A 23,252-nucleotide genomic window follows, 5' to 3' on the forward strand; every position below is an offset into this window, starting at 1 on the left:
GCCTACAAACCTGACTCAGTTACACCAGCTCTGTCAGGAGGAATGGGCCAAAATTCACCCAACTTATTGTGGGAAGCTTCGCAAAATGTTTAACCCAAGTTAAACAATTTAAAGGCAATGCTACCAAATACTAATTGAGTGTATGTAAATGTCTGACCCACTGTGAATGTGATGAAAGAAATAAAAGCTGAAATAAATCCTTCTCTCTACTATTACTCTGACATTTCACATTCTTAAAATAAAGTGGTGATCCTAACTGACCTAAAACAGGGAATTTTTCTTGGATTAAATGTCAGGATTTTTTAAAAACTGAGTTTAAATATTTGGCTAAGGTGTATGTAAACTTCCGACTTCAACTGTATATGACTGAGTGATTTGGGCTATTGAGGAGGGAGGGTGTGCAGTATTCTGCTGCAGAAAGGACACTCTAGCTTGCAGACCAGCAGTTCCGTGTAACATCTAGGACACATTTAGAAGACATTTGTATCTTTTCTCACTGTGATGTGGCTTCTTCCTGATCCCAGTACTGTAGATCATAACGGTTCAATGCCCCTCTCTTTTCTCTGACCTTTCTTCCACTCCTTACCCCTCATTGTCTTACCCCCCTCCTCACCCTCTTCTTTCCTGATGCCCTGCCTGGTGTCTGTCTCGACGTCCTGCAGTAATCCTTCAGACCAGCCATGCTCATCTTCCAAGCCCCCATTGGGCTCCTCGACCACGACATCACGGATCCTGCTGCGGCAGCAGTTGATGCGAGAGCAGCTCCAGGAGCAGGAGCGGCGGGAGCAGCAGAGACGCCAGGCCTCCTCCACCTCGCAGTACCCCCAGATCACCGCCGCCCACAATCACACGCACGGCCAGACACCGGCCATCAATGTCAGCGCTCCTCCCAGTCTGCCCCCTGTATCCCAGCTGCCCATGGAGGTGCTGAAGGTAAGCAATTAGTATCATCCTCACACCTAATGACACAGATGACACACCCACTTCCTGACTGGCTGCTTCTCTGTGATCTGACAACCGTGACAACAATGCCACTCCTCACGCTGACTTCCAGAGCTCTCACTGTCGCCTATAGATGCAGGTATACATCATCAGATGTTTTGTTTGTAGAAGGTAGAAGGACACTATATTTTGAAAACTTGATCATAAGTCTTCTGGACAGTCGATCAAACATGGTTTACTATGATAGGGTGTAAAAACGTGGGGATGAGTGAACTGTGTTAAAACGCACATGGGGATTATCTTTCCTGAAAGAATTCCTCTGTAATGCATGCTGTGCTTCCAGCCATTTGGACATAGCCATCTTTAATCCTCTTTGCTGAGCTAAATTCACATATTTTCATAGCTTTGATTCATTGTTAGTCTGCTCTTGGGGACTCAAGACTGTTGTACATTTTCTGAACTAATGGAGACAGTGTGATAACTACCACAACACACTACTATACAATACTTAATGAGAGTACACCCAGCAAAATAAAGATCATTTGGTAAGTGTTTTAGATTGCATTACATTTATTTGTCTTTCTTTTAGAAATAGTATTACTAATATCAAAATGTGCATATTCAAAAAAAAAAAAATCCAGATGTAAATGGAAAGTGTTCTATATTGAAGAACTATCCGAAACTTCATATCTCAAACAGTTTGCATGACTGGATAGATATTTCTCCTTTGTCTTTTCCTTAAAATATTACAATTTTCCTGTTGTTTCCAACATTGTCACTACAATCGTCTTGATTGATTGATTGTTATCACTGTACAATATCTACAATTTTCATTTCTAAAGTGAAATTTATTTGAGAATGAGAATCATAAAGGATAAAGATATGAACACAATGATACAGTACATGGTATTATTATAACATGAACTGCCTGACATGCTTTTCTAAAGAGCGTACTGCCACCCATTAACAAAACAGCGAGGGAATTATTTTACAATTGTTTTACCAACGTGTTCACACTTTTCTGAGGCAGAACCTCATTCTAAGGAGATCAGGCGAGACTGATTCATGGTGACTGATTTGGCTCTGGATTATCTGGAAACACTCTGAACATGAAGATTTACTGCAGATTTACTGGAAGCATTGTAATAATTTAGCAGTAGAAAAGCCCTAGTCCACGTTTTACTGGAATTCGTATGATTGTTGTGATTGAAGTGTACACATGTAGGATTTTGCCATCTGGGAAGTCAACCATCTCTGTTTGTGAAAGTTAGTTGTATCTGTGCAAGTGTTTCATATCACTGTAATATTTGATTATGTCAATAATATTGTTTTGATTGCGACAGCTGTTTGTGGAAATCTGACATAGATTATATAGATTATTCATAGAAGATTGATTCTTTGAAAGAAAAATGTGTTACCTTCCTAATGTGTTAAAGCCTTCATCCCATTATGTAAAATAACATTTAATACAGTTTAAAGTAGTGGATTAGTTCGAATAGTACAAAGAGCAGTGGGTATAGAAGTAGTGCCCCCCTCTTGTCCTCATACTGAACGTGTGGCATGGGTCCACACTTGCAAGATAATACAACCATTGAAAGTATTGCCCTCCACATACAACATAAACGTTGCTTAGCCTATACTCTGTATAGGCTAAGCAATTTGAGAGGTTTAGGATATCTATTTAGCTATTTGAGAGGTTTAGGATATCCCCCATTAAAGTGTTTGATATGACAAGCTGGAAGACGATTCTGTGATTCGGGGTCTGAGCTTACGGCATTCTTCATTGACTGAAATTCCACAAATGAAAGGCCTGTTCCTGCCTAGCACTGAGCACTGCAGAGCAGGGTTAACCAGCTTGCATGTCTGTGACTAGATTAGCACAGTCTACACAAAGCTACACAAAATTAGCTTAGGGGTACCAGGTGGAGCAGCTAGACATTTAAAAGGGAAAGCATTAAGCTCAGATAGGTTTGTCTAAAGACCGATTTGGACCCTTAATTAACCAAGTGACCCCTGACCTTTGGAGGAATAAGTACGGGATCAGTTTGGGGATCAGGACAAAGGCAAGCACAGTCTTACCAAACACCCCAATGCTAATTCAGCTAAGAATGCTCGTAATTAGCCCCACTGCTTTTATTCCATGGCATATTTAAGGTGAAAAAAACACTAGCTTTGAAATTTATTGAAAATGAATTAGCATATTAAGAGAAGAACAAAGTACTGTGCATAGTGTTCAGCTCTGAAAATGACAGGATGTGTTCTTTTTAGATCAAAGTTATGGATTTAATGAAGCATTATGTATTTATCCATGGATGTCACATACTGTAATTCTCGTATTTACTAGTTTACAGCCGGTCACTTTGGTCCATTTTAAAGCAACAGTTAATCCATCCAATGCAGTATTATTAAACCCTTTGAGACAAATGTTATAATAGATATAATTTTTAAAAGGAAATGTTGTTAAGAATTATTAAGCTCAGGAAATTATTTAATTTAGGTTTGCTCTCATTGATAAGATTTTCATAAGGTCACCTTCTCTATCTCTTACAACAAGGACATGCACAGACCATCAGCTTCATAGGGAACCATTGTGTGTTGTACAATCTGGTACACTATTGGATGAGGAAAGACACGTTCCTTGTTTTTCCTTGAACAAATACACACTCGAGGTCAGTGGTTCCCAACCAGGGGTACTATGACCGCTGGGGGTACTAGGCCTTTCCACAGTGGGTACGTGAGAAGACTCATAATACCATAGGCCTACTGGTAAAATGCACAAGAGCGGGTACTTCAGGAGTATTGCGGGCAGAGCAGAATTCAGTTGATGGCAGTGTTGTGTATTCTTGGATGCCAAGGGAAGCCAGGCTTCCCCCCAAAATTGACCAGTAAAAATAATTTATCTTTTGTCTCTCTCTCTGTTTCAGAATTTTCCTTCAAAATCGCAAGAGGCTGAATGTACTGTATCTAACAGGAGAAAGCATCCGAGTGAGCGAGACAGCACCCCTCTGTCTCTCTACGTGTAGGCCATCTATCTGATGCTGTCTGGTCCAAACGAGTATGACATTGTTGCCGCCCCTAGCATTGAAGGGAAGCCATTGAGCATTTGGCCTCCCTTGATAAAAATGTAAAACATTTGTCAATCAGCTAAACTGAGCAAGCTCAACTGTGAATGGTCCTGGCGCAACCAAAAAATGGTCAAGGGATGCCAGCTTGGATTTTGGCGTCACTCCTATCAAATCCCATTAAGTGCATACGTCATTGACAGAAAAACTTTAATTCTTGCATCTCGTTGTGTTGTTGTCCTCCGGTGGCTAGCTAGCTAAAATTGTCCCTTTCCTAAATTAGCCATGGATGGAGATAGGGATTTGGACTTGTGGTTTTACTTAATTTTCTGTACTGGCCAATGATTATAATGGTGATTCTGATCCAACTATTAATTCATACATTGTCCCCTGGCCAGAGAGGATGGAAGTTCAATATGTAGCTAGATGTAGAAGGTTAATGTTAACTAGCTAAGGCTGGTCATGAAAGGAAGTTAGGCTAGCGAGCAAGCATTTTAGCCAGGTAGCCTAGGACAACAAAATATAAAAGTGTGTACTGTATTACAGAGTGATAGATGTTTTGTCAACATGGAAGAGAGGAGGATGGCATTGGCGTTTCTCGACAAGTAGGATGAGTCAACATGTTTTTCTACTTGCATGAAAGCACACACGCTCACAGAAATGAGAACCATGGACAGCCACATCATATTTAGCTTAAGTTGATTGATTGGACTAAATAGTTTTAGTATCTTTAAGTTGTCATTTTATTACACTAAGCATAGGGGAGTTGATAATGTTGAAGTTGAAATGGTGCTGGAATAGTGGAGGCAGCTCCTGTTTTCTTTGCGACTTGCGGTAACTCTCTGTTGTTCTAAATCAATAGTTGTTTAGTGGTCCAAAAATGTCGGAAACATGAACTTGCTTGACCATGCTATATGGCATGTAACTAACTGTCTGTTATTGTACATGCAATATGCTTTGTGGACTTCACTGGACAGAGGTTGCTATCTGGTTTTGTGATGAAACAGGTGTGGTTGAATTTATTCTGCCCCTGTCTTCTTATTGTCTCGGTTTGGACACACCTACTCATTCCAGGGTTTAGAACTTTTTTGGTTACTACATGATTCCATATGTGTTATTTCATCATGTTGATGTCTTCACTATTATTCTACAATGTAGAGAAAAAAATTGTGGGAGGGGGTCCCCAGTGATTTTTAATCACGCAACGCTCCTGGTTGGTGGTACAGTAACCAACAAAGGTTGGGAACCACTGCTCTAGGTGATGGTTTTATGGTTTCATATACAGTTACAACTGCATGCATGGATAATGCTGTGTCACTCTACTCATCTGTAGAAAAGAAAGAATCCTGGACCAGAATTGTTTTAGTACGATGCCTGTTTTTAAAAACTAACATTGACAAAAAGGGTGTTTGTTTAGATGTTTTTTTAACAGAGAGACGTTTGCCTTAGCTAGCTTTTCTTTGAACCTGTCAGTTTGTCTATGGCTAAAGCTACAAAGTTCACATGACTCTTTGGTCATGAACATTAAGGCCTCATCATTAGCTCCCTAAAGGCTCCTCATCACACACATAGTTTTACAAAAGTGACCTTTTTTATTTAGAGAAGTCAGTGAGTGTGTACATGTACTTTATTGTTGTGACCTCACTGTGTATTTACTAGTGTATTATTACCCTGTAGCTTACTGGAGGACTATCTTAAGATCCCTTAGACACGGTGATTTTTGGGTCCACGGACATTCCTGGAGAGTACCATCCTCATCTCCAGCTGCTAGTATCACAGTTCCTGTTGACAAGTGGCTGAATGTTAATGTCTTAAAACCATCAGACAGTATATCATTTTCTGTTTGTCTGGAAGAGGGTATGGAACATTCCTGTTAATGTATCTAACTTGGGGCATCGCTGAATGTCCAAAGCACACAAGTAAAAAAAAAAAAAAATTGAATCTTTGTTTGTCGCTCCTTCCTCCGCCTCCCCATCCACCCATCCCCAAACGGAGATGCCAGTATAATGTGTGTGAGTGCTGTTCTTTTCAAGATGTCATTGACTTTTACTAGGGAGGAGCTGCTTGTGGCCTAAGGACTGTATTCATCGCTGTAGCACATGGGCTACAGAACAGAGCCATGTCTTGTTTTGGTGGAAAGATTATTTCATGTGTCTTTTATTCTAGTAATGTCATGTTAATCAAGTTTGATCTAAGACAAAGTTAGTAGTGTTTATTTCGTGGAAGTTATATTATATGACATCAAATAAGAACCGTAAGGCAAAGAACATGAAGTGTGATTTCAATAGCTTATGGTGTGATTTCAAGTTCAGTTACTGGAGGCTTAACGTTCAATCGGTATGAAGAGTGAAATCCATTTTTATCACGCCTGCATTCTGCCATTCCGGCCAATACTAATACGTTTTAGGTAATGTACAAATAGTGCAGATTTTTGTTACCTGCTTCTTGGTTTACTATTTTGGGATATCCAGTGTTATAATCTACATTATTATTTCAATGCCAATCAATGTGTGTATATATGTGTGTGTGTGTGTGTGTGTGTGTATGTGTGTGTGTGTATATACAGTGGGGAGAACAAGTATTTGATACACTGCCGATTTTGCAGGTTTTCCTACTTACAAGCATGTAGAAGTCTGTAATTGTTATCATAGGTACACTTCAACTGTGAGAGACGGAATCTAAAACAAAAATCCAGAAAATCACATTGTATGATTTTTAAGTAATTAATTTGCATTTTATTGCATGACATAAGTATTTGATCACCTACCAACCAGTAAGAATTCCGTCTCTCACAGACCTGTTCGTTTTTCTTTAAGAAGCCCTCCTGTTCTCCACTCATTACCTGTATTAACTGCACCTGTTTGAACTCGTTACCTGTATAAAAGACACCTGTCCACACACTCAATCAAACAGACTCCAACCTCTCCACAATGGCCAAGACCAGAGAGCTGTGTAAGGACATCAGGGATAAAATTGTAGACCTGCACAAAGCTGGGATCGGCTACAGGACAATAGGCAAGCAGCTTGGTGAGAAGGCAACAACTGTTGGCGCAAATATTAGAAAATGGAAGAAATTCAAGATGACGGTCAATCACCCTCGGTCTGGGGCTCCATGCAAGATCTCACCTTGTGAGGCATCAATGATCATGAGGAAGGTGAGGGATCAGCCCAGAACTACACGGCAGGACCTGGTCAATGACCTGAAGAGAGCTGGAACCACAGTCTCAAAGAAAACCATTAGTAACACACTACGCCGTCATGGATTAAAATCCTGCAGCGCACGCAAGTTCCCCCTGCTCAAGCCAGCGCATGTCCAGGCCCGTCTGAAGTTTGCCAATGACCATCTGGATGATCCAGAGGAGGAATGGGAGAAGGTCATGTGGTCTGATGAGACAAAGATAGAGCTTTTTGGTCTAAACTCCACTCGCCGTGTTTGGAGGAAGAAGAAGGATGAGTACAACCCCAAGAACACCATCCCAACCGTGAAGCATGGAGGTGGAAACATCATTCTTTGGGGATGCTTTTCTGCAAAGGGGACAGGACGACTGCACCGTATTGAGGGGAGGATGGATGGGGCCATGTATCGCGAGATCTTGGCCAACAACCTCCTTCCCTCAGTAAGAGCGTTGAAGATGGGTCGTGGCTGGGTCTTCCAGCATGACAACGACCCGAAACACACAGCCAGGGCAACTAAGGAGTGGCTCCGTAAGAAGCATCTCAAGGTCCTGGAGTGGCCTAGCCAGTCTCCAGACCTGAACCCAATAGGAAATCTTTGGAGGGAGCTGAAAGTCCGTATTGACCAGCGACAGCCCCGAAACCTGAAGTATCTGGAGAAGGTCTGTATGGAGGAGTGGGCCAAATCCCTGCTGCAGTGTGTGCAAACCTGGTCAAGAACTACAGGAAACATATGATCTCTGTAATTGCAAACAAAGGTTTCTGTACCAAATATTAAGTTCTGCTTTTCTGATGTATCAAATACTTATGTCATGCAATAAAATGCAAATTAATTACTTAAAAATCATACAATGTGATTTTCTGGATTTTTGTTTTAGATTCCGTCTCTCACGGTTGAAGTGTACCTATGATAAAAATTACAGACCTCTACATGCTTTGTAAGTAGGAAAACCTGCAAAATCGGCAGTGTATCAAATACTTGTTCTCCCCGTATGTATGTATGTATGTATGTATGTGTGTATGTATGTATGTGTGTGTGTGTGTGTGTGTGTGTGTGTGTGTGTGTGTGTGTGTGTGTGTAAGAAAATTATTTATATTCATTACTGGCCTTGTTCCATTGTCTCAATTGCACCCTGGTAAATAGATGTCGCTATATCAACTCAATGCAATTCATCATGACAAAAGCGGTATTTACACCCCCTCCTCTCCACTGTGGAGATATTCAACATTAGCAGAAGGAATTTGACCAGGTCAAGAAAATACTGAGGGAGATTGGCTTGGAGTATGAATTGGTATTCCCTGGTGGGAACAGATGTAGGACTGCAGTGGGAACGATATCAGAAAGATTGCCGTATGATGAAGAAACTCTGAAATGTAAAAAATGTATTGTATACATAGTGTAACTTCATGTCAGATTTGCAATAACATTTGCCTGGTCACTCACTACCTTGCAGAATGATATTACCATGAGAGGTAGTACATGCATGTAGGAGTCATACTAGTACAGGAAAAGGAGTGTTGAACTGCATGTGATGATGTAAAGAGACTCTAAATGACCTTGTTATCAGATTGTTCGGCATGTTGTTATGATCCAAGAAGATGTGTGAGTGGCACTTTCTAAGAGAATCTCAATGCTAATGAACTGCACAAATTCATTAAAACACACAAGTGCACAAACACATATACACACTTGGCAAGTAGTCTAGCGGTTAGAGCGTTGGCCCAATAACTGAACGGTCGCTAGTTCGAATCTCCGAGAAGGTGAACAATTGGTCGATGTGCCCTTGAGCAAGGTACTTTACCCTAATTGTTCCAGGGTTGCCGTTGATATTGTCAGACCCTGGCCGTGACCCCAGTCTCCGAGGGCGTCTCAGGGAGAGTTGGGATATGCAAAAAACACATTTCCAATTCACATGTGTGTATTAATACACACTTGTACATACAGTACCAGTCAAAAGTTTGGACACGCCTACTCATTCAAGGGTTTTTTCTTTATTTTTACTATTTTCTACATTGTAGAATAATAGTGAAGACATCAAAACTATGAAATAACACATGGAATCATGTAGTAACCAAAAAAGTGTTAAACAAATCAAAATATATTTTAGATTTTAGGTTCTTCAAAGTAGCCACCCTTTGCCTTGACGACAGCTTTGCACACTCTTGGCATTATTTCAACCAGCTTCACCTGGAATGTGTTTCCAACACTCTTGAAGGTTCCCACATATGCTGAGCACTTGTTGGCTGCTTTTCCTTCACTCCGCGGTCCAACTCATCCCAAACCATTGGGATGAGGTCGTGTGATTGTGGAGACCAAGTCATCTGATGCAGCACTCCATCACTCTCCTTCTTGATCAAATAGCCCTTACACAGCCTGGAGGTGTGTTGGGTCATTGTCCTGTTGAAAAACAAATGATAGTCCCACTAAGCGCAAACCAGATGGGATGGCATATCACTGCAGAATGCTGTGGAAGCCATGCTGGTTAAGTGTGCCTTGAATTCTAGATAAATCACTGACAGTGTCACCAGCAAAGCACCCCCACACCATCACACCACCTTTTCCATGCTTCACGATGTGAACCACACATGCAGAGATCATCTGTTCACCTACTCGGCGTCTCACAAAGACACGGCGGTTGGAACCAAGATTCTTATTGGTGTCGTTTAGTAATGGTTTCTTTGAAGAAATTCGACCATGAAGGCCTGATTGATGCAGTCTCCTCTGAACAGTTGATGTTGAGATGTGTCTGTTACTTGAACTCTGTGAAGCATTTATGTGGGCTGCAATCTGAGGTGCAGTTAACTCTAATGACCTTATCCTCTGCAGCAGAGGTAACTTTGGGTCTTCCTTTCCTGTGGCGGTCCTCATGAGGGCCAGTTTCATCATAGCGCTTGATGGTTTTTGGCGACTGCTCTTAAAGAAACTTTCAAAGTGATTGACTGACCTTCATGTCTTAAAGTAATGATGGACTGTTGTTTCTCTTTGCTTATTTGAGCTGTTCTTGCCATAATATGTACTTGGTGTTTTACCAAATAAGGCTATCTTTTGTATACCACCCCTACCTTGTCACAACACAACTGATTGGCTCAAATGCATTAAGAATGAAAGACATTCCACAGATTAACTTTTAACAAGGCACACCTGTTAATTGTTTTCGAATTTGGCACACAGAAACTAACGGCCTTGAGTAACTTGGTCAAAAAGAATGGCACCAATTGGCCTATATGTGGCGCTGTTAAAAGCAACCTCACTTAAACCCTCATATCCTTCACCATGTTTAACCTAGTCTTTAAACGTTGTATGTACAGGTCATCAAAGACATTACCATGATGAACCATGTTAAGTTTGGCATTGATTTCTTAAAATATAAGGAAAGTTTTAACAATTCACTTTTTTGACTATATAATGATAATGCTTAAAATAACCATTAAAAATGGTTATACACTAATAGGCTAAATTTTTCTGAAAATACTTGCATGTTCATTTATATTTTTGTTCAGTATAAATGTATTACATTTCACCCGGTTTTGTTATGGTTTCGTGTTTGACCCTAACCAAGGATGTGTGTTCTTCTAAATATCTTGAAAAATAAACCTAAAGCATGTTTTGAAAGATAACATACACTGAACAAAAATATTAACACATGCAACAATTTAAAAAAGATTTTACTGAGTTACAGTTCATGTAAGGAAATCAATCAATTGAAATAAATTAATTTGTCCCGAATCTATAGATGTAAAATGACTGGGAATACAAATATGCATCTGTTGGTCAGAGATACCTTTAAAAAAAGTTAGGGCATGGATCAGAAAACCAGTCAGTCTCTGGTGTGACCACCTTTTGCCTCTTGTAGCGCGACACATCTCCTTCGCATAGAGTTGATCAGGCTGTTGAATGTGTCCTGTGGAATGTTGTCCCACTCTTCTTCAATGGCTGTGCAAAGTTGATGCTTATTAACCATCAACAACCACTGGTTGATGCTTATTTATAAAACCCTCTTAGGCCTCACTCCCCCCTATCTGAGATATCCACTGCAGCCCTCATTCTCCACATACAACACCCGTTCTGCCAGTCACATTCTGTTAAAGGTCCCCAAAGCACACACATCCCTGGGTCGCTCCTCTTTTCAGTTCGCTGCAGCTAGCGTCTGGAACGAGCTGCAACAAACACTCAAACTGAACAGTTTTATCTCAATCTCTTCATTCAAAGACTCCATCATGGACATCTTACTGACAGTTGTGGCTGCTTTGTGATGTATTGTTGTCTCTACCTTGCCCTTTGTGCTGTTGTCTGTGCCCAATAATGTTTGTACCATGTTTTTGTGCTGCTACCATGTTGTGTTGCTACCATGCTGTGTTGTCATGTTTTGCTGTTATGTTGTTGTATTAGGTCTCTCTTTATGTTGTGTTGTGTCTCTCTTGTTGTGATATGTGTTTTGTTCTATATTTATATTGTATTTATTTGTATATATTTTTAATCCCAGGCCCCCGTCCATGCAGGAGGCCTTTTGGTAGGCCGTCATTGTAAATAAGAATTTGTTCTTAACTGACTTGCCTAGTTAAATAAAGGTTAAATAAAAACAATTTAAAAAGTTGCTGGATATTGGCGGGAACTGGAACATGCTGTTGTACACGTCAATCCAGAGCATCCCAAACAGGCTTAATGGGTGACGTCTGTTGAATATGCAGGCCAAGGTAGAACTGGGACATTTTCAGCTTCTAGGAATTGTGTACAGATCCTTGCGACATGGGGCAGTGCATTATCACGCTGAAACATGAGGTGATGGCAGTGGATGAATGGCGTGACAATGGGCCTCAGGATCTAGTCTCTGATTCTCTGTGCATTCACATTTCCATGATAAAACGCTGTTGTGTTCGTTGTCGGTAGCTTATGCCTGCCCATAGCATAACCCCACCACCACCATGGGGCACTCTGTTCACAACATTGAAATCTGCAAACCGCTCGCCCACACGACACCATACATGCTGTCTGCCTTCTGCGCGGTATAGTTGAAACCAGAATTCATCCATGAAGAGCACACTTCTCCAGTGTGCAAGTTGGCATTGAAGGTGAGCATTTGCCCACTGAAGTCGGTTACAATGCTGACCTGCAGTCAGGTCAAGACCCTGGTGAGGATGACAAGCACACAGATGAGCTTCCCTGAGACAGTTTCTGACAGTTTGTGCAAAAATTCTTCAGTTGTACAAACCCACAGTTTCATCAGCTGTCCAGATGGCTGGTCTCAGACGATCCCGCAGGTGAAGAAGCCAGATGTGGAAGTCCTGGGCTGGCGTTGTTACACGTGTCTGCAGTTGTGAGGCCGGTTGGATGTACTGCCAAATTAGCAAAATAACGTTGGAGGTGGCTTATGGTCGAGACATTAACATAGAATTCTCTGGCAACAGCTTTGATGGACATTCCTGCAGTCAGCATGCCAATTGCACGCTCCCTCAAAACTTGAGACATTTGTGTCATTGTGTTGTGTAACAAAACTGCACATTTTAGAGTGGCCTTTTATTGTCCCCAGCACAAGGTGCACCTGTGTAATGATCATGCTGTTTAATCAACGTCTTGATATGCCACATCTGTCAGGTGGTTGGATTATCCTGGCAAAGGAGAAATGCTCACTAACAAGGATGTAAAAAATGTTTTGCACAAAATCTAAGAGAAATAAGCTTTTTCTGTATCTGGAAAATGTCTGGGATCTTTTATTTCATCTCATGAAACATGGCACCAACACTTTACATGTTGCGTTTATGTTTTAGTTTAGTATAATTACAGACTTGCACATTTGGTGGTAAGACAGACAGACTGACTTTGTCTAGACTAGAGGCCAGACTTGCTACAGTCAATTAATGTGGATAAACACATGTTTAGCAACACAACTGATTGTTAACTCTGAATTAGATTTGTCTTAAGAAGATAGCTTTGTTTTCATTGCTGGTTTATTATTGTTTATTTATCGGTTGGTCATCTTTGCCATTGTTGGAACCCTTGAATGTATTGAGTGAACTGTCGAAGGATATCCGTTGGTAGCAACTTGATGTTAGAGAAATTGTTACAGATTGCTGTAGGCTCCTGTTAAGAAACTGTGACATCTTGTCATGTTAGTACAATTAGTAGCACGCCAGGCTCCTGTGAGTAACGGATGAATGAAGTAAACCTTTCTTTTAGCTTTATTTTAATAAAAATATTTGTATTTTATTCTGTTTAAATTAATTCAGACAAAAAATTAATATATTATGTAGCCTGTAGTTTCCATGAAATGTTTTATTTCAGTGATCGATCATTTGATCATCCAAAGAGATTACAGAGGAACTGGCTAGTAGCCATGCATGGTGTTTAAAAAAGAGATGAGTTATCTGGCCCAGGGCAAGTGTCAGTAGACAGGGTGGCCTGGCTGTGGAAAGATCCTCTTTGTAAGACTCCCATTCTGACGTCAAACAAGCAACATAAAGGCATGCATTAATATTTTACATAAAATAACACAAACTTAAAAAGGTTCATTGTATCTTACTCAGATGTGTTAACATGTGTAGCTAATGACTTTTTCTCCACCTTTTATAAGCTGAGCTGAAAGTGTTCCTCCCCATACTATCAGTATTGAAAGTGGAGCATCACAGGCACAGTCTCTCTGGTCCTGCTGCGTAGTCAAAGGGAATATAAATATAGAAGTTTTAATCATCTAATTTGGAGTTGGAATATCAATTGTGCAATATGTTGGAGATGCTTGAATACCATAATTATCAGGTAGGTGCAATAATATGTTTATTGAAATCTATTTTCTTTTGGGACAGGTTGTATTATAAGCACGTGAGAAGTCCCTTCTGTCCATTTTTGTGGCTTTAAGTTCTAGGGTATAAAAGGATAGAGTAGTGTGAAATGTTATCCATGTATTTATAACAAGGGATCTTTTATTAAGCAATAGAGGATGCAATGACGCAGATCCAAATTGTACAGCAAAAATATGAATAAAAGCACAAATCTGACCACTATTTTGTTGATCAATAAAGGGATCTTCATAGTGATGCTTTATAACATTTAAACCCATAGTTGACTTCCCCTGGTCAAGTCAACTACAGCATCACTAGTTGAGCTGACATTTTATTCAGTAACCCAGGTCCGCTGCCTTTGTCAAAGGAGAAGATACTGTCACTCGACTCCTTTTATTTGAACTAATTGCTCTGCTTCTTTATTCTTTTACTATGCAATTTCTTTATGATCGTTATTATCTCTGTGGGAAAATGTGTTCAAGACTGTTTATTATTAATCTGTGAGATATAATACTTGAAGGCTCCTTTATTGAATGCACAGCACAACTGAAACATGACCCACGATCATCAACCCACGATCATCAACCCACAATCATCAACCCATCGTATCAGAGTTTAAGGATTCTGACTCTCACACTTACATCTCTCCCTCTCCTCTCTTTACTCTCTCCCTCTTCCAGGTGCAAACTCACCTGGAGAACCCCACCAAGTACCACATCCAGCAGGCCCAGCAGCAGCAGGTGAAGCGCTACCTGGGCAAGATTGGCTCCCTGCCCTGCCCTAACCAGCCCGCTGACCACGGGGGCATGCCTCCGGGGCCGGGCAACAGTGCCCCCAACAGCCCCATGGCCTTACTCACCCTCAACATCAACTGCGAGAAAGAGGTAAAGCTTCTTTCTCTCACAGACCTGGCTGCAACATGGCCATAGACACCAAGCTACAATGCAGTGTGTGTAAATTCTGTGAGCTTTTCACTCCATGATCTCTGCCAATTTTCCATTAATTCTGCTTCATAGCAATGTGTATTCAACTAATGAATGTAGTAACACCATGGATGTAGTAACACCATGAATATTCATTGAGAAGTAAATGTGATTGTTGAGTAGCCCTTTACACTCATACCTATATATATTTGGACACTGATACACACCTAAATTGGAATGCTGTGGCTGTACAGTAACATGCTATACATGACCTCAGAGCTCAGGCTCTGCGCTTCACAGCTCTGTATGGGTTTTGACTGACAGCCGGTCTGAACTTGAGCACCGCACATGACAAGAAGTTGCCACCATCCCTCCCGCTAATTGGGCAACTTCTAAAATGATTTTGTTGTCTAAGTGAGGGAAATGCTGTAAATTACAAATACTGCATATTATGAAAGATAAGACGTTGAGGATTATAATAAATACCGCTGTGATGTCATACCATCAAGCCAAACACCTGTGTGTCCAAATGGGCAATTCACATTTCCATATCATAAAACTATGTAATATACAGTGTCAAAGTTTATGATCACTATGTTTGATGTACAATTACAAGATGACATGGCATGAACAGAATGAGCCTATTGTATTGTGAAGAAGATTTGCCACGGACCACTCATCTGAATGCACTCATGACTCTATTCTATTCACACCAAAATTACCATCTGCATCTCTGAATTGCCTTGTTAAAGCCTAACATTGTAAGATCGTATTTTATAATTTAGCTAGTCATGTTGACAATAGAATACGCTTTTAAATTATGCCCACCTGACCCAGATTGCGATTTATAATGGACTGTTTTTGGATCGCGTAAATAACAACAGTAATTGTGTAAAAGTGGGAATGCAGGGCTGTGTTCCAACAAAACAACTACAAGTGTGCTTGCTCTAGTTCCTCAAAGGCACAGCTAGGAGAGCTCTAAAAAGCACCTTATAGTTGAAGACTCTTCAATGCATTGAAATGCATTGAAATTACTTTTCAAACAGTGCACACTTTGGAGAGGTGTTTGGCCACATGGAAACACCAGTTAGACCTCTCACTCAAACCATTGTCACTTTTTTTGTCTTATGTTGCACCTACCCCAAATTGTCCAAGAGTATTCATAAAATGTGACTGAATTCATCTAGAGAATTTTCAGATTTTGTAATCAACAAATGTGGCGAAAAGTACAGTAAATGTAAAAGTCACATTAAACCAACAGTGTAAGGTTTGGATTCAGTCTTGTGGTGAACTGTTGTGTCCTTACCTTTTTTAGTTTCCTATAATCTCCAAACTGTACCCTTTTAACTGCTATCATGTTTATGCATATGCTTTCCATATTTCTTATGTAAGAAACATTTCAATTTAGCCCTATCCATACAGGCCAATTCCTACAAGTGTAAGGTGTTAACCGCTAATTAAATGACTGTCTCTGTTAGAAAATGTTTAATCTTGAATTTAACTTTTTTTATTCTAGATGGATGATGTCATTGATGACATAATTAGTCTGGAATCTAGTTATAACGATGATATCCTTGGATTAATGGATCCACGGCTTCAGATGGCCAATATGGTATGATTGTCTTCATTTACTGTCTGCGTACCTGCTCATTGAAAACCCAGATAGCCTTTTCACAGGAGATGGGTCTACAAAGACAGCAGTGTTTGCTTACAGATCATGGTGTAAAAACATTGTTTTAAGGGTTACCTACTCATATTTAAGCACCACCGGTTTATTTGACATGCTAATGTTAATAATTTCTATGGTTATCTTGTCTAATCAGATCACTGTCAACACTAACCTCTTGGAACTGTATGGTAACCAGGGCATGCCCCCTCCAGGACTGGCCATCAACTCCTGCCCTGCCAACTTGCCCAACATCAAAAGGGAATACTCAGGTGAGCAAAACCCCATGACATGAAAAACATTCAGATTCATACATGGTGTTGCAAATGATTCTCCAGGCCTTTGTGATTGAGAAATATGCTAAAAGGGTCAGAAACATTTCTATGCATGTGCTTTGCATTACTATTGTTTTTGATTATTGTAAACTTGGGTATTTTGTCATTCAAAATAAGGAGAAATGCATTGAACATTTTATGTGCCAAATAGTTTCCCAATCTCCGGCCATTATGCACATGGACAAGTCAGAATCATGTGGCAAGTTTGAGAACTATCAGAGGCCTGAAGGGTATCCTGTAGGTACGTCTGCGTATTCATATTTACCTTAGCTAACTAATTTCAGTTAGGTTACACTGGTGCACTTTGCTAAGCCTATAGTGTGCTCAGCACAGTTTAATTTATTTTCTTCCCGACTAACTAAAATATTTCTGGAATAACTGTTTTGTTGTGTGTCAACATCAATGTTTTGCCATTCGTTTTGATGAATCATTAACGCTAACTGCTTTGTTTCAGAAGCAGAGGTCAGGGCAATGGCAAAGGAAAGACAGAAGAAGGATAACCATAATTTGAGTGAGTTTTGTTCAACTATAATTCTCACCTATCTAGTAATATGACTTGCCTAGTTAAATAAAGGTTAAAAAAAAATACAATGTGGGTTATTTAGATATAATCTGTAATATCACATTCCATAACATAAGTTTAATGCTGTGACATTAGCTGTTCATTATAAAATGTATCATGATTCATTGTTTCTAATTGTTCTCTTCTTGCCCCTATTTCCTGTAGTTGAGAGAAGACGGAGGTTTAACATCAATGACCGGATCAAAGAATTGGGAACCATGATTCCAAAATCAAGTGACCCGTAAGTTGCCTAAATGTTGACGTCGAGTTGAAGTCTTTCTATCAGATATATATCATGGCTCAGACAGTTCATTGACCCTAGGCTAGACAGGATGATAATTATAGATCAGTGCCTCAGTCTATTCCCAGTACATCCATACCCTTGAGAGTTTTGTGAGTTACAACATTGTCAGTTGACTCTAGAATGCAAACAGTTCAGTCTGATAAAATGTTGCTGGCCTGCCGGGCCTCTCTCTGGTCCTCAGGGATATGCGTTGGAACAAAGGCACCATTCTCAAGGCGTCGGTGGACTACATCAGGAAGCTACAGCGGGAGCAACAGGGGGCCAAAGAGCTGGAGAACAGGCAGAAGAAGCTGGAGCACATCAATAGACACCTGATGATGCGGATACAGGTACAGCACTGTAGGCCGTGGCACACTGGGAAAGATGGAAAACTACTAGCTATGCCTTCAAAAGGTCACATATTGTATTAGCCAATCAAAGTAGGATAGCAAGATTTGTGACCTGTTGCCACAAGAAAAGGTCAACCAGTGAAGAACAAACACCATTGTAAGTACAACCCATATTTATGATTATTTATTTTCCCTTTTGTACTTTAACCATTTGCACATCGTTACAACACTGTATATATACATAATATGACATTTGTAATGTCTTTATTCTTTTGGAACTTCTGTGAGTGTAATGTTTACTGTTCATTTTTATTGTTTATTTCACTTTTGTATATAATCTACTTCACTTGCTTTGGCAATGTTAACATATGTTTCCCACGCCAATAAAGCCTCTTGAATTGAGATGGGCTCTTCTATCCTCTGGATGGTTTTAGTTATGCAGCTGACAGACAGAACATGTTGATAACACTCTCGCTTTCTGTTTGTTTCTATCTTTCTTTCTTTCTTGACGGGTTCAGGAGTTGGAGATGCAGGCTCGTGCCCATGGTCTGACCACAGACTCGTCTGCCCTCTGCTCAGCGGAGCTCTCAGCCCGAGGCATCAAGCAGGAGCCAGCCCTGGGAGATTTCCACCAGGATCTGTACCCTGTCGACCCCCAGCACCAACACCACCCAGCCTGCACTCCAGACCAGGTTCAGTCCACCACCTTGGAGCTCAATGATGAAGCCTCTCCCTACACTGAGGGCCACGGGGGAATCTCAGGCGAGCTCCGGATGGACGACACCTTGTCCCCGGTGGGAGGGGGAGACCCCCTGCTCTCCTCTGTCTCGCCCGGGGCCTCTAAGGACAGCAGCTGCTCAGGCAGCATAAGCATGGAAGAGAACGACCATGGCTGTTAGCACTCACTGCTGCCCACACACCTGCATATTTATCTCCATCCTTCCACCCTGTCCTACTTCAGCCAGCTGCTGGTTGGTTTGTTTGCTGGTTGATTGTTTTCAGGTGTTGACACATATTTAATTTTTCAGCCCTATATTTTGTTTTGTTTATTTTATGGTATCATTGGGTTCTGAAAGCGTTCAAACTGAATTTATTTAAGTTTCTCTTATGTATTGATTTAAAAAAAAAAAAATTATAGTTCATTTTAATCGATCATGATCTGATTTTTATAATACTTTGATGACAATGAGTCAGGGATCTGACACGTACCTGTGTATAGTTATCATGGTACTGTATAGGACAGGCTTATAATAGTTATAAAACCCTGATTGATGAGCTTATTGCTTTTAAACTTTAAACAATGTAATTCCCTCGGAATGAAAGATAAAAATTGTGGTTAAATATATTTTTGGTGAGATACACACTACTTGCTTTTTAGCAAGTCTGTTCAGAGCAATTTGACAGAAGCGATAATAGATTATTTTAATTACTTTTGTGCTTTACCATCATCTTAGATTGAACTTGAATGTGACAATGCCTTAGTCAGAGGATTTGTAAACATTTCACATATTGTACAGAATGTAGTCAGTCTACCAATGTTGTCAGAAATGCAACAGTGATTTCGATACGAGCATATTTTGATTTATGAAGATATTTCTGATAATATGATGGAAATGTATTGCAAGAAATACTCACGAAGGGCTGGATTCAATACGTATCGTGGACGTATCACGGATGTTAAAATGTAAAGGTAATTTCCAATTGAGCCTACATATGCAGCGTTTAACATGAATATAGTCTCTGCGAAAGCGGGAACATTACTTTTAAATTTCAATCAAGCTATAACACGGATTTTCCGTGAAATGAATTGACTTGCTATAACAATCAAGCAATAACATGGACCTTCCGCGATACAGATTGAATTGAGCCCTAAGAAGTGTATCTCCTAGGAAGAAAAATATATTTTGTTTTTAAATTGTCCATTTCCTAAATTATTAGTGTTTTGTTGTACCGTTGTTAGGATTTGCCTGTCCAATATCCATTTTGAGATATTCAAGATATTTTTTAAAGTTATGTGAATGTTTATATTGCCAAGGAATGTAAGGACACTGCTGTGGGATAAAAAAAAATGTATGACACACTCAAAACACTGGAATGACATCCATACATTGAAAAATGGTTTGGTTGGTAACCATTTTTTAATATATATGTACTAACAATATTATATTTAGGGTTTTTAAATGCATACAATTTATTGTATGATTGATTGTAGTTATAACTATAAACTGTACTGTTAATGTATATTTCTACTATTTAACAACTTAGCAAAATACTAAAATATGCCTTTGATAATAACTATCTACTGTACATTACACCACTGTATTGAGAGCATGGTTACAGTGCATCCTCAAGTCTGTGGAACTATGCAATGATCACAGTTGTAGCTCAGTATTGTGCCTGTTTTGCCCAGAAGACATTCGACACATTAGGCTGGTCATCTATTATGTTGTAATGATTAGTAAGAAGCGGCCAGCAGAATGATTAACATTGAAGTGAAGTGCCTTACAGTTGTTGTTTTATTTTCCACAGACCTATGAGGACTACTATACACTGGTATGTTGTTGTTGCTTCTGGTGTTTGGTGCTTCATGTATGAAGTGTTGAGCTGCAAGGTCCCTAAGGGAAGCAGTAGGAAAGGGCATTTTGTCAGACAGTAGAAGACCATGTTATGGGCCCCCCATGACCACATGGGCTCTAACACTGGACTGTAAGAATGTCTCTCCAGGCCATCCGTTTTGTTTGGGATGTTTTTTATGCTAGATTTATTTATATATTTTTTATGTCAGAATTCCACTCAGAGGGCAATAATCAAAATGTAGTTTTACTGAATTATCAGCTTAAATTTTAAGACCAATAATTTTTCTGAATGTAATGTACCTCGGTGTTGACTGCCAAAATGTGTTTCCAAATTCAAAGTCTAAAATATGTAAAGAAAGAATTAACATGTGTTTTTTGACAGCTTAGCTGATGTAGCTTTATGTACGGATGTTTCTTCCTTATTTATAGAACGATAACTTAAGAAGAATGGCAATCAGGCAGAAGGTTAAGCTAAGCACAAAGTAGCCCATGCACTTAAAGGGGCATTCTCTGCAGTAACAATCCACTGCAGAATGGCCCTCATGGTCAAACTGAACCCAGGTCTGTCTGCTGATATCTAGACACAGGCCTGTCATTCACTCACTGCCCTTTGACTGAACCCAGGTCAGCATGTCACTGAATACATAGAACTGAATGGTGACAGTTGATCTGAAGCTTATTATTTGTAAATACACATCTTCATTTTGATCGGGCCCACTACCATGGCACAGTTTGGGTATACCACTAACATTTCAAAGAGCCATGTTTGTTCACACATTGAACAAACTGTCAGCTCTACTCATTCTATTTATATAGTTCAGATAGACGCCTCTGCTGAGATTGCCACTGTAATCTGATAATGACTCTGTTGCCAGGGGAGATGGCGGTAGTGATGGTCATAAACTGGTTAGGGATGGATCAGTGATGTCAAGCTCATTCATTGGAACTGAGTGTGAAAACTAGTGACAAATATGAAAGTCAATAAAATATTGTTACCGGTCTTTCTATGTTTTCTTTCTATCTAAGTATTTCCCTGATTGTCTCTAAACACAAATGATGTGGAAATTATACTGTATACAATGAGGTTAATGAGAATACAGTATATAATGTTCAAAGACACACCAATATAATTAATATATACAGTGCTTTCAGAAAATATTCACACCCCTTGACTTTTTCCACATTTTATTGTGTTACAAAGTGGGATTAAAATTGATTGAATTGTAATTTTTGGTCAATGATATACACAAAATACTCTGTCAAAGTGGATGTTTTTTTTAAACATTTGTAAAAAACATTCATGGGAATAAAACACTAATGTACACTGAGTGTAAAAAACATTATGGACACCTTCCTAATATTGTGTTGCCCCCCTTTTCCCCTCAGAACAGCCTCAATTTGTTGGGAAATTGACTCTAAGGTGTCAAAAGTGCTCCACAGGGATGATGGCCCATGTTGACGTCAATGCTTCCCACAGTTGTGTTAAGTTGGTTGGATGTCCTTTGCGTGGTGGACCATTCTTGATACACACAGGAAACTGTTGAGCATGAAAAACCCAGCAGCGTTGCAGTTCTTCACACACTTAAACCGGTGCCCCAAACCCCATTCAAAGGCACTTAAATCTTTTGTCTTGTCCATTCACCCTCTGAATGGCACACATATACAATCCATGTCTCAATTGTCTCAAGGCTTAAAAATCCTTCTTTAAGTCTTTAAGAGCTTTCCACATTTGCCCATTATTCTTTAAACCATTTTCAGGGCTTGCCATAGATTTTCAAGAATATTTAAGTCAAAACTGTAACTATGTCACTCAGGAACATTCACTGTCTTCTTGGTAAGCATCTCCACTGTAGTTTTGGCTTTGTGTTTTAGGTTATTGTCCTACTGAAAGGTGAATTTATCTCCCAGTTTCTGGTAGAAAGCAGACTGAACCAGGTTTTCCTCTAGGAATTTGCCTGTGCTTAGCACCATTGCATTTATTTTTTATCCTGAAAAGCCCCGCCCTTAACGATTACAAGCATACCCATAACATGATGCAGCCACCACTATACTTGAAAATATGGAAAGTAGTACTCAGTAATGTGTTTTGCCTCAAATATAACACTTTGTATTCAGGACATGTTTTGGAATATTTTTTATTCTGTATAGGCTTCCTTTATTTCACTCTGTCAATTAGGTTAGTATTGTGGAGTAAGTACAATGTTGATCCATCCTCAGTTTTCTCCTATCACAGCCAATAAACTCTGTAACTGTTTTAAAGTCACCATTGTCCTCATGGTGGAATCCTTGAGCAGTTTCCTTCCTCTCTGGCAACTGAGTTATGAAGGATGCCTGTATCTTTGTTGTGACTGGGTGTATTGATACACCGTCCAAAGTGCAATAAATAACTTCACCATGCTCAAGAGGATATTCAATGTATGCTTTTTTACCAATAGGTGCCTTTCTTTGTGAGGCATTGGAAAAACCTGGTCTTTGTGGTTTAATCTGTGTTTGAAATTTGCTTTTTGACTGACGGGCGTTTAGATAATTGTATCTGTGTGGTACAGAGATGTAAAATCATGTTAAACACTTATTGCACACAGTGAGTCCATGAAACTTATGTGAC

General features: G+C 39.8%; 1 protein-coding gene across 2 annotated transcripts in view; it reads left to right on the forward strand.

The window, feature by feature from the left end:
- Positions 1-23,049, forward strand: part of LOC129860816 (microphthalmia-associated transcription factor-like) — a 42,099-nt gene extending 19,050 nt beyond the window's left edge. Inside the window, exons 2-10 of one of the 2 annotated variants that reach the window (XM_055931602.1) lie at positions 663-933; positions 14,633-14,836; positions 16,392-16,487; positions 16,699-16,813; positions 17,028-17,117; positions 17,331-17,387; positions 17,604-17,679; positions 17,924-18,071; positions 18,590-23,049. In XM_055931602.1, coding sequence (XP_055787577.1) covers positions 663-933; positions 14,633-14,836; positions 16,392-16,487; positions 16,699-16,813; positions 17,028-17,117; positions 17,331-17,387; positions 17,604-17,679; positions 17,924-18,071; positions 18,590-18,970 — 1,438 coding nt within the window. In that variant the 3' untranslated portion in view covers positions 18,971-23,049. The remainder of the gene's footprint in view (positions 1-662; positions 934-14,632; positions 14,837-16,391; positions 16,488-16,698; positions 16,814-17,027; positions 17,118-17,330; positions 17,388-17,603; positions 17,680-17,923; positions 18,072-18,589) is intronic. The other variant, XM_055931603.1, reaches the window with a different exon arrangement.
- The last annotated feature ends 203 nt before the right edge of the window (positions 23,050-23,252 follow it).

The sequence above is a fragment of the Salvelinus fontinalis genome, chromosome 8 (genome assembly GCF_029448725.1).
Source record: "Salvelinus fontinalis isolate EN_2023a chromosome 8, ASM2944872v1, whole genome shotgun sequence".
Classification (NCBI taxonomy): domain Eukaryota; kingdom Metazoa; phylum Chordata; class Actinopteri; order Salmoniformes; family Salmonidae; genus Salvelinus; species Salvelinus fontinalis.